Genomic DNA, 12,428 nt, shown 5'->3' on the forward strand with positions numbered 1-12,428 from the left:
ATTATAATCACCTATAATGATGGTAGGCTCAGTCTGAATACAGATAGGAAGGTCAGCATAATTAAAGTTACAAGGAGTCGATTATTTAGTACATAGTTGTTTTTCTCTTAAACTGGATGATAGAGGGGGAGTCTTTAACGTGATTGGGAATACATACATACATACATACATACATACATACATACATACATACATACATACATACATACATACATACATACATACATACATACATGCGTACATACATACATACATACATACATACATACATACATACATACATACATACATACATGCGTACATACATACATACATACATACATACATACATACATACATACATACATACATACATACATACATACATACATACATGCATGCGTACATCCATCTATCCATACATACATACATACATGCATACATACATACATACATACATACATACATACATACATACATGCATACATACATACATACATACATACATACATACATACATACATACATACATGCATGCGTACATCCATCTATCCATACATACATACATACATGCATACATACATACATACATACATACATACATACATACATACATGCATGCATACATACATACATACATACATACATACATACATACATACATACATACATACATGCATGCATGCATGCATGCGTACATACATACATCCATCTATCCATTCATACATGCATACATACATACATACATACATACATACATACATACATACATACATACATACATGCATGCGTACATCCATATCCATCCATCCATCCATACATACATACATACATACATACATACATACATACATACATACATACATAGATACATACATACATACATACATACATACATACATACATACATACATACATGCATGCATACATGCATACATACATACATACATACATACATACATACATACATACATACATACATACATACATACATACATACATGCGTATATAAATACATGCATATATACATACATACATACATACATACATACATACATACATACATACATACATACATACATACATACATACATACATACATACATGCGTACATACATACATCCATACATACATGCATGCGTACATACATCCATCCATCCATACATACATACATACATACATACATACATACATACATACATACATACATACATACATACATACATACATACATACATACACGTCCAGTCAGCATATAGCTATTTCGGGACAAAATCCAATACAGTTTATATTGGTGAGACGCCACTGTGATGAGGAGTTTAAATATCACAGGAACTGTAGGTTAATGTGTGACATAAGTGAGGTTAGATGAGGCATCTACAAGCTTCAGTTGGAGGCTGATGGAGTGTTGTGGAGGCTGGTGGTACTATGCCCAGATGTTGGAGGGTGGATTTGACTCTCCCACCCTCCCTCCCTCCCTTCCCCCCCCCCCACGTTGACCGCAGAACGTCTAAGGTTACTTGCCACTCTCGCTTACCAAGGGTATAACCCCCCCCCCCCAAACACACACATGCATCAGATTCTTAACTTACAATATTTATGATTTACCAATTTATGTTACTACACTGACTCTCAATTTCACAATATTGTATAAACTTTGATGAATCGCTCGTCTATGGGTCATCCAATAATGTTAGCAGACTTCTAGATGTTACCACTGCTAGGTTTAGGCTCAGCTACAAGTACCTCTGGAAGTTTGTAACATCTGATGATGTAGATTTGACTAAATGTAAACTCTGTCAGCAGAACTATTCGCATACTTTGCGTCATTATATAATGGAATGTGAAAAATCGCGGAATTTAAAGATAACAACATCAATAGTGTCCATGAAATGTGTAAGTACTTCATTCATAATGATGTGCTGCCCGAAATCTTAGCGAAGTATCCAAAATTTGCTTACTGTAGGTAATGCATACACATGACTGTAAAGCTGCCGCCCAGTTGGGTGGGTGTGGATCACATGGCTGTAAAGCTGCCGCCCAGTTGGGTGGGTGTGGAGCACATGACTGTAAAGCTGCCTCCCAGTTGGGTGGGTGTGGAGCACATGACTGTAAAGCTGCCGCCCAGTTGGGTGGGTGTGGAGCACATGACTGTAAAGCTGCCGCCCAGTTGGGTGGGTGTGGATCACATGGCTGTAAAGCTGCCGCCCAGTTGGGTGGGTGTGGAGCACATGACTGTAAAGCTGCCTCCCAGTTGGGTGGATGTGGAGCACATGACTGTAAAGCTGCCTCCCAGTTGGTTGGATGTGGAGCACATGACTGTAAAGCTGCCGCCCAGTTGGGTGGGTGTGGAGCACATGACTGTAAAGCTGCCGCCCAGTTGGGTGGGTGTGGATCACATGGCTGTAAAGCTGCCGCCCAGTTGGGTGGGTGTGGAGCACATGACTGTAAAGCTGCCGCCCAGTTGGGTGGGTGTGGAGCAAGACTAGTAACTGTGCGACTCCTCATAGATGTAAAGTGCCTTTTATAGTGACTGTTGTGAGCCTCTTGTTGAATCACTTGTGACACAAAAGATTACTGATGTGTGTATTTGTGTGGGTGATTAAATATGTATGTGTATATATGTATATATGTATACGTATGAATATGTACATGTATGCATAAGTATGTGTACATTAATAATTTTGTAACTAGCGTCAAAAGATTGTTATTTGCTTAGCTAAACGAACTAGAGGGTTCAGTTCCTGAACCGATTATGTGCCTCTGTAATCCTTTACACCACCGCCCACGGGATGGGTATGGGATGCATAATAAAGAAAGAAAATGAATGGACCGAACCTCACAATTCATTTAGCTAAGCAAGTTACAATCTTGATGAGCTTGTTACAAAATTCACTATAAGTCGTCACATCATAAATGGGTTCGAGATGGACCACAAGTAGTGCATTATATAATTTATCAGTATTGTGCAGCCTGTGATCCCTGCCTGGCTGGATACTGATACCTAGGTAATTTTCATGTGTCCGAACACCGGCAATAAGGTGGTATTATTTATTTAACTTAAGATATATTTATTTTTAAATGTTGTCACATTAACGGCTACATCTTCCTTTCTTCTGACATATAGATTTTTAAGATTAATTAAAATATATGGAAACTAATTATACAATTTATTGGCTGGTGTGCAGGGCTTCACACTCTCAGAGCTAGCCATCAAGTAACTATCAAAACGCATATATCTTCGTTTTCACTTCAGTTATATTTATGACAAAGGATTTTAAATGTAGCCTATATTTCTACCTTTCAGATGACATAAATACTTTCGTTAATTACAATATCTAGATCAAACTAACATTGATTTTCAAAAGGTTGTATATTTTCCATCAATGGAGAGCATCAGCCAAGAAGCCTTCTTTAAAATATGAATATCTTTCCTCACCCAATAAGATCTAATCTCTGAATAAAACGCAAAAAACGACTTGATTGTAACCTATCCACCGCTGCCCATTGGATGGGGGAGGGGGTTATGTGTAGGATAAACATATCAATTGTGACACTAGCCCTCCATATATGTCAGTTGCTTAAATTATAAACTGTACTTGTGGTCGGACTCGAGCCCATTGTTGATGTGACAATGTGCATTGACTTTTGTAACTAGCTTATCAAGATTATAACTTGCTTGGCTATATGAATTGTGGGGCTCAGTCCCTGAGCCCATTATGTGCCTCTGTAACACTCCACTATCGCTCATAGGATGGGTATGGGGTGCATAATAAATGAACTAAAATAAGCTCTGCCTTTTTGATAACATATACAATTATAAGCTTTATTTGTGAATCTCAATTAATTAAACAATATATCAAAGAGCCTGTAGGGTTCGGTGAGATGAGCGAAGAGACATGGGAGATTTTACATAAGTACAGTACATGGTAGTTTAAGTAGCGAACGCATGTCAACGAATAACGAGTATATATAACAAAACCCATTGTCCTATGAACTCGATTTAACTTCCAAACTTATATTTTTTAATAAATGTTAAATGTTTTCTGGCTAGTTATGTTAGATTTTATTAAAAATACGTATTCTACTTGTTAACATTATAATTTAAATTTGTGATAATTTGTGCAGAGAAGTGCGACAACTGGATATGCTAACAAACACTTTCCAAACAACGATATATCTTGGATAAGTCGCTCCACAACATTGACGCTTGGACCGTCGACTTCCTTTGATGCTACTTATTTACTTATTTCATAATGAAATTATATTAGTTTGGAGTAAATATATGTTTTCTCATGTTCTGCATTCAGCACCCACATTATAGTAAATATACCATATTACTTCATTACTTAAATGATGCTAGGAGGGTTTGAGTAGCTTTTGAGGTCTTTAGTGGACAGAATCTCCAATAGATGGGGCGAGAGTCGCCCCATCTCTCTCGCCCGAGCAAGAGTCGAAACTTAATTTAAAATTGATATATCTTTGTTCTCGAACATGATATATTTCATTTGGTGAAATCATAATAATGTTCATATCTCGGTCTTTCTGGAGGCATATAAGATTTTAGGCTTTATTAACGTATCTTTGTTAATTATACAATATATCGGCAAGTCCGTAGGCGTCTGCACTCCATGCCCGACAAGCTACTGAGCGCTACTATAAAAACATATGTATCTTCACTTGAGCTATAAATATGTCTATTGTAATGTACTTAAAATGAAGCTCTTATTTCTATCTTGCTTAAGACATATAAAACATTTGTGTTTATTAACGAATTTACGTGAAATAAACATTGATCTGAGAGAGAGTTGCTCTGTCGTTCAGTCTGTACGGGGTGGGAGCTCCGTAATTTTTAAAATACATGTATCTTCATTAGAACTTTAAATATGTCCATGGTAAAGTGTTTAAAGTGAAGCTTATATGTCTGCCTTTCTTGAGACATATAAAACATATATGTTTATTAACGAATTCACGTGAAATAAACATTGTTCTGAGAGAGAGTTGCTCGGTCGATCAATCTGTCCGGGGTTAAAGCTCGGCTATTATAAAAGTACACGTATCTTCGCTTTAAATTTAAATATGCCCATGGTAAGGTATTTAGAATGAAGCTTATATTTATATCTTTCTTGTGACATATAAAACTCTTACGTTTATTAAGGAATCTGTGTGAAATAGGCATGGTTCTGAGATGAATGCTGCGGTTTTCGAGCTCGACGCGCGGCAATGGACGCCTTCCACATCCAGTGGGTGTTATTGGACCCTATACCCATTTTATTTGTGGTTGGAGCCCCATACCCATTCTATGGGTGGTTGGAGCCCCATACCCATCCTGTGGGTTGTAGTGGACGCCATACTCATCCTGTGGGTGGTATTGGACCCCATACCCTTCCTGTGGGTGGATGTGATCCCCATACTCATCCTGTGGGTGGATGTGACCCTCATACCCATCCTGTGGGTGGTATTGGACCCCTTTCCCACCTAACAGGCGGTAGGTGACAATATACCCATCCTAGCTATAGTTGGTATAGTAGACACAATACCGTCCTGTTTGCAGTAGTTTACCCCATAGACATTCCAACGTAACATCGTTTTCTGTTAGCGTTCCTACAAAACATCCTTTAAAGTTTTGTAAAGCACAAACTATAGTATATAATATTGATTGGTGAAGGACTGTTATTCTATGTAATAATTTTTAGTGCTTATTATAATTTACTAAGAACAACTAATATTTCTCAAAACAAAACTACGAACCTTCAATAGGAAGTAGCTGATCTGTAATATTCTAAGAGCATGGACAATAGTAGGTAAATTTCACCACCCATGTGGGACCTGAAAACTACAATTTTCCTTATAATTGAACCAATCACGAATATTCTGCTATCTATGTTGACGGACGGGTACTGTGACACGTAAATTGGTACGTGAGGAAGAGTTTGGGCCTTGGTAAAAAAAGTAACTGGAAATATATCACATATTTACTAATTCATATTCAACATATTGACTTTAAGCATTAAGTCATATATGTGCTGTCTTGTGTGAGAACGGGTTGCGGGAGCCGGTCGGCCGAGCGGACAGCACGCTGGACTTGTAATCCTGTGGTCCTGGGTTCGATCCCAGGCGCCGGCGAGAAACAATGGGCAGAGTTTCTTTCACCCTATGCCCCTGTTACCTAGCAGTAAAATAGGTACCTGGGTGTTAGTCAACTGTCACGAGCTGCTTCCTGGGGGTGGAGGCCTGGTCGAGGACCGGGCTGCGGGGACACTAAAAAAAAAGCCCCGAAATCATCTCAAGATAACCTCAAGAAGATAACATGATCTACACCAACAACTTCCACAACATCTGGAACTACAACAGCGATCTCAACAACAAGAACATCACCCACAACCAGTACAACAACAGGAACAACACCTACAACCACCACAAAACCAGGAACTACAACAACAACCCCCACATCAACAGCAACAACACCAGCAACCATAATAACAACAACAGGAACTACTGAAACAACCACCACAGCAACAGGAACTACATCAACAACCACAACAACGATAGGAATTTATTTATTTATTTATTTATGCATATACAAGAATGTACATAAGGAATGTGAGGATACAAATATGGTAATTACAGTCTTGTAAAGCCACTAGCACGCGCAGCGTTTCGGGCAGGTCCTTAATCTAAGAAAATTTTAAGGAGGTAAATACTTGCAAAATTTATAGACAAAAAAATGATAACAGTTACATGAAATGAAAAAAAGAAGATGAGAGAAAATTGTAGGTACAGTATATTAAAGCACATAGGTAGCTAAGATTGATTGCAATGACAGCTTGAATGGTAGTTGACAAAAATTGGTAGGTACAATACAGCAGAAACAATATAAGATTGATTGCAATGACAGCTTGAATGGTAGTTGACAAAAATTGGTAGTCACAATACAGCATATGGCTAGCACATAAAAGAAGACAGCAATGAACACAATGATAAGGTTGTTTGATATTACATAAAAATTAGGAGATTGGGTAACACTAGGTACAGAGCAAATTTAAAGCTCAGTGTAGGAAACTAAGAAGATGAAGTTAGGTACTTTTTGGTTTTGCTTTTAAATAAGGCAAAAGTTTTACAGTTTTTCAATTCACTAGGGAGTGAGTTCCATAGACTAGGTAAATTACATTAACATCCACCACAATAACAGGAACTGTAGCAACAACAGGAACTACAACAACTACTTTAACAACATGAACTTCACCAACAACACCACATCAACAGGAACTGCACCAATAACCACAGCAACAGGAACTACACAACCACCCACCACAACAACAGGAACTTCACCAATAACCACATCAGCAGGAATTACACCAACATCCACCACAACAACAGGAACTGTAACAACAACAGGAACTACAACAACTACTTTAACAACATGAACTTCACCAACAACCACCACATCAACAGGAACTGCACCAATAACCACAGCAACAGGAACTACACAACCACCCACCACAACAACAGGAACTTCACCAATAACCACATCAGCAGGAACTAAACCAACCACCACTAAAACAACAGGAACTGCACCAATAACCACTACAACAACAGAAACTTTAATAACAACCACAACAGTAACTACACCAGCAACCACCACAACAACAGGAACTACACCAACAACTATCACACCAACAGGATCAATTCCAGCCTCCACACCAACAGGAACTACACCAGCCACCACAACAATAGGAGCTACACAAATAACTACCACAACAACAGGAACTACACTAACAACTGCCACACCAACAGAAACTACCCCAGCCACCACAACATGAGAAGCTGCACAAATAACTACCACAACAACAAGAACTACACCAACAACCACAGCAACAATAGGAACTACACCAAGACCCACAACAGAAACTATAACAATAACCTCAACAAAACCAGGAACTACACCAACAACCCCCACAACAACAGCAACAACACCAACAACCCCCCACAACAGCAACAACACCAACAACCCCCCACAACAACAGCAACAACACCAACAACCCCCACAACAACAGCAACAACACCAACAACCATAACAACAACAGGAACTACTGAAACATCCACCACAGCAACAGAAACTGGATCTGCATCTATGTGACTACTGTGCAGATAATGATTTACAGTAACGTGGCTGAAGATATGGTGACCAAACCGCACATCAGAAGAGGGAAAATGACGACGTTTCTATCCGTCCTGGACCATTATCATGCTGTATGTCTTGATAATGGGCCAGAACAGACCGAAACGTCATCGTTTCTTCATCTTCTGTTGTGTGACTACTACATGTGACTACTGTATTTATTAACGGGCCATAACACCAAAAAACGCAATAAATGAAAACTGGTTCGATTTCAATCAAACCTTTTAGCCTAATTGTATATAAAATTGGCTTCAACTTGTCCAAGTCTCAGCACCGTAGCATAAATAGGAAGGAAGAAAAAAATATTGAATTATGTCAAAAATTAACATCAAATACAAATGTCAACTGAAATGTCTATGACTCTAAGCTATCAATATAGCATATAATGAAGTATTTTAATAATTAGTTTTATCCCCCCCAAATTAGAAAAAACAAAATCAAATTAGATTTTTTATTTGTTCTCTAATTTTTTTGCATACTTTTTTCGAGCAATGTGCATGAAACTTGTACAACTTACTGAACGTATGCCTATCTGGGTGCCAATTTTGGAGGAAATTGGTTGATGTCAACCTCAGCCACAGATGGCAGAATCTTTGACTTAATTTACTGTTAATTAACATAAATGGGTGTCTAATCTTTCAATTTTATTCAATTTGCATTAAACTTACACCTTATATGTAGAGCTTATGTCTCTACAATCTCTCTAAAACACTTTATTCCTAAGTTCTTTTCCCGATTTTATAAATATATAAAAAAACATGAAATATTTGCATAAATTTTGGGAGAACTTTGACTATTTGTATTAGTGAAACTAACCATATTTTGGAAAATCCGCATAGAGGAATCCTTTAATATATGCTAATGTGATAGATGAGTGTCATAGAAATGATATTTGAACACTGTGGTTGTAGACAATTTTTTTTAAATGTATAAAATTCGTTGATTTTTTTCTCCCTTTTTATTTAGGCTGCGATATTGGAACTTGGAACAGTTGCAGCCCTTTTTGTATACAACTTGTCAAAAAAGATTGGTTGACATTGAACAACTGTTAATATTCGGTGTTATGGCCCTATAAGACAGCAGTTGCTTTCCATTATTATTACTAAATTCATTGTGCCAAGCTAGTATTGAAGTCCTTACCAATGGTTGTTTGGTGACCATTGTGTGCACATTAACTAGTAATATTATAATCAAAAGATTTCTGAAAACATTATAATTATTACTTTCTTATCTGTTTTAATTTCATTAATCATTTCTTCCTCACTTTTCCCTAATAACTACGAAGGAATACAATTATGATGAGAAAGCACTGAGATATATGAGGATAAAGAGCTGTGATATGAAGAAGAGATGCAAGGCACGAGGGCATCGCTCTGCTGTTGATCAAGATTGAGCAGGTGATCAAAATTATGACTTACAGTATATATATTTAAAAATCCTGCAAGGATAAATAAACTATGTTACATTAAGCACATTTGTTTATTAATTGATAGAATGCACTTAGTTACAGTGACTTTTATGTAGAGATAAGAGTCAAGTTCTCTATAATAATTAAAGGACCATGAGTAAGGACCAATTAATATGCTTTATTCTAAAAAATATAAATTAATAATAAACAATAACTATATTATTCACATACATCAAAATAAAAATAAAAATTCAACGGTATATCAAGTACAAATAGCAAGGTAAGGTCAGGTAATTATCAGGAGAAAGCACTATGCCATTACAATTATTTAGCACTTTGAAGGAATATGAGGTTAAGTGTATGGGATAAGATGGAGGAAAGGAATGATACCCAACCATTTGGGCAGTTGGGAATTAAACGCTGACCTGCAAGAAGTGGGAACATTGATGTACCGTCTAGTCCAAGTGGGTGGGCAAAGTCACAATAATGTGGTTGAAAATTACACACCCAACCCAAACATCTGAAATACAATTAGTCTTAACATTTCAGTCCATTCTGGACAATTATCTAGTTTTAATAATGGTCCACGACAGACTGATATGACTTCACTTCCTTAATTTTAAGATGTGTGAATGAGGTGATGAATCAAATCAATATAGGCTACTTAGATACCTGGCAACACACACACGCCTATAGCTTATGATTATATGCCTATATAGTCAACATTTAAACTTAAGAGCTATATTTTTAAATTGACATCACTTTTAATAAAAAGTAAATATCCTTGTAAATAATAGTTTATAAATAATTACATGAATAATAATAGAAATTAGTCCTAGTCTAAGGTACTACCATGAAATAAATGTTACCAGGATAATACAAATTCCAGTCACGCTAAATATAAATGTTCCATGTATAATACACATTCTGGTCAGGCTAATATAGATGTTCCCTGTATAATACACATTCTGGTCAAGTTAATATAAATGTTCCCTGTATAATACACATTCTGGTCAGGGTAATAGTGACGTTTCCTGCATAATACACATTCCGATCAGGTTAATATAAATGTTTCCTGTAAAATACACGTTTTGCTCTGGTTAATATAAATGTTCCCTGTATAATACACATTCTGATCAGGGGGAAGTACATTATACAGGTATTATACAGGTTCCCTGTATAATACACATTCTTGGGGGTGAGCCACAAGTGGCTCCCCCAAAGATAATCCCAAATCCTAGGAAAAGTCAAATGATCCTTTGACCATAAGGAATAGAAAGTACAGTGGTACCTCGGATTACGAGCGTTCCTGGTTACGAGTTTTTTGGGTTACGAGCAGGATTTGCTCAGAAAATTTACATCGGGATACGAGCGTTGCCTCAGAATACGAGGGTGTTGATACGTGTACAGGCCGACCTAGCGCGTGGTGACATGATGATCGCCCCTCAGTTTACCAGTGCTTCGTGCCCAGTGACTATCCCACCTGAATTCTTCACCAGGAATTACAGTGTTTTGGCTGATTTTTGGCCATTTGACCATAAAAGTTGTTATTATATATCTCACCATGGATCCCAAGAAAATCAGTGGTAAGGTTCAAGGCAAGAAATCGCATGTGAGGATGACAATAAAGGAAAAACAAGAGATCATTCGGAAGCATGAAAATAGTGCACGTGTTGTTGAACTTTGTAGGCAGTACAACAAATCCACATCAACGATATGCACTATACTTGCCAAGAAAAAGGGCATTATGAGTGCTAAAGTGGCAAAAAGCGTATCAACAATCACGAAACAAAGACCACAAATACTTGAGGATGTGGAAAAGTTGTTATTTATTTGGATACACGACAAGGAGTTAAAGGGTGAGTGTTTCAGATGCCATCATTTGTGAGAAAGCCAGGGTATTGCACGAAGACCTTGTAAAGAAAACCCCTGGAACAAGTGCAAATACGATAGACTTTAAGGCAAGCAGGAGATGGTTTGAAAATTTAAAAAAAAAGTGGTATTCACAGTGTTGTGAGGCATGGGGAGGCTGCCAGCTCAGACAAACCAGCGGCTGAAAGATTTATTGAAGAATTTAAAGAGTTTGCAGAGGCTGAGGGATACTTACTGCAACAAGTGTTTAATTGTATGAGACAGGACTCTTCTGGAAAAGATTGTCTAAGAGGACATACATTACCAAGGAGGAAAAATCATTGCCCGGACACAAGCCTATGAAAGATAGGTTTAAACTTGAGCTGTGTTCAAATGAGAGAAGCAATTTGAAAATTAAACCCTTGCTTGTGTATCATTCTGAAAATCCAAGGGTTTTCAAACAGTATAAAGTGCAGAAAAAACAATGTGTGTGATGTGGAGGGCTAATAATAAGGCATGGGTGACTAGGATTTTTTTTGGGAGTGGGTGGATGAAGTGGTGTACCCCTGGAAACACAAACCGTAACTGTCTCTATTTTGCACTTGTTACAACTTCTGGGTTAGGCACCCAGAAAGGTAAGGGCCCCTAAACCAACCCCTATTCTGGTTAAAATTGCTACAAAAAGCCAAACTAGTAGACAGAACTCCCCAAACAGAAACGAGCAAATTAGCATGACGTCACACAATCATCACACCACTGTCTGCACAACTCCTCCCTCCCGGAGAGAAGGGAAGGGGGAGCCCCAGACCCCAGCGTCGGCAATCCACACCCCAGTTCTGAGGCTGGCTATCAAAACACGCAAAAAAACGCTGACTGGGGGGGTAGGAGGGTTGCCGGGGAGCCACCGGGTCTCACCCAGAAAATCACATTTCATTACATTCAACACTGGTTTTCTGGGGGGAGCCCCCGTCGGCTTCACTGAGCTACCTACCGAAAAATGAAAACCAG

At 37.9% G+C, this 12,428-nt stretch overlaps 1 protein-coding gene across 1 annotated transcript; it reads right to left on the minus strand.

Annotated features, from left to right (window-relative positions):
* Positions 1 to 7,201: 7,201 nt before the first annotated feature.
* On the minus strand, positions 7,202 to 10,013 carry LOC138356664 (uncharacterized). Its single transcript, XM_069312855.1, has 2 exons — positions 9,995 to 10,013; positions 7,202 to 7,890 (listed from the first exon to the last, which is right to left on the minus strand). Exons 1-2 carry the CDS (start codon positions 10,011 to 10,013, stop codon positions 7,202 to 7,204), a joined length of 708 nt encoding a protein of 235 aa, XP_069168956.1.
* Between the last annotated feature and the right edge of the window lie 2,415 nt (positions 10,014 to 12,428).

This window comes from Procambarus clarkii, chromosome 73 (assembly GCF_040958095.1).
Source record: "Procambarus clarkii isolate CNS0578487 chromosome 73, FALCON_Pclarkii_2.0, whole genome shotgun sequence".
Classification (NCBI taxonomy): domain Eukaryota; kingdom Metazoa; phylum Arthropoda; class Malacostraca; order Decapoda; family Cambaridae; genus Procambarus; species Procambarus clarkii.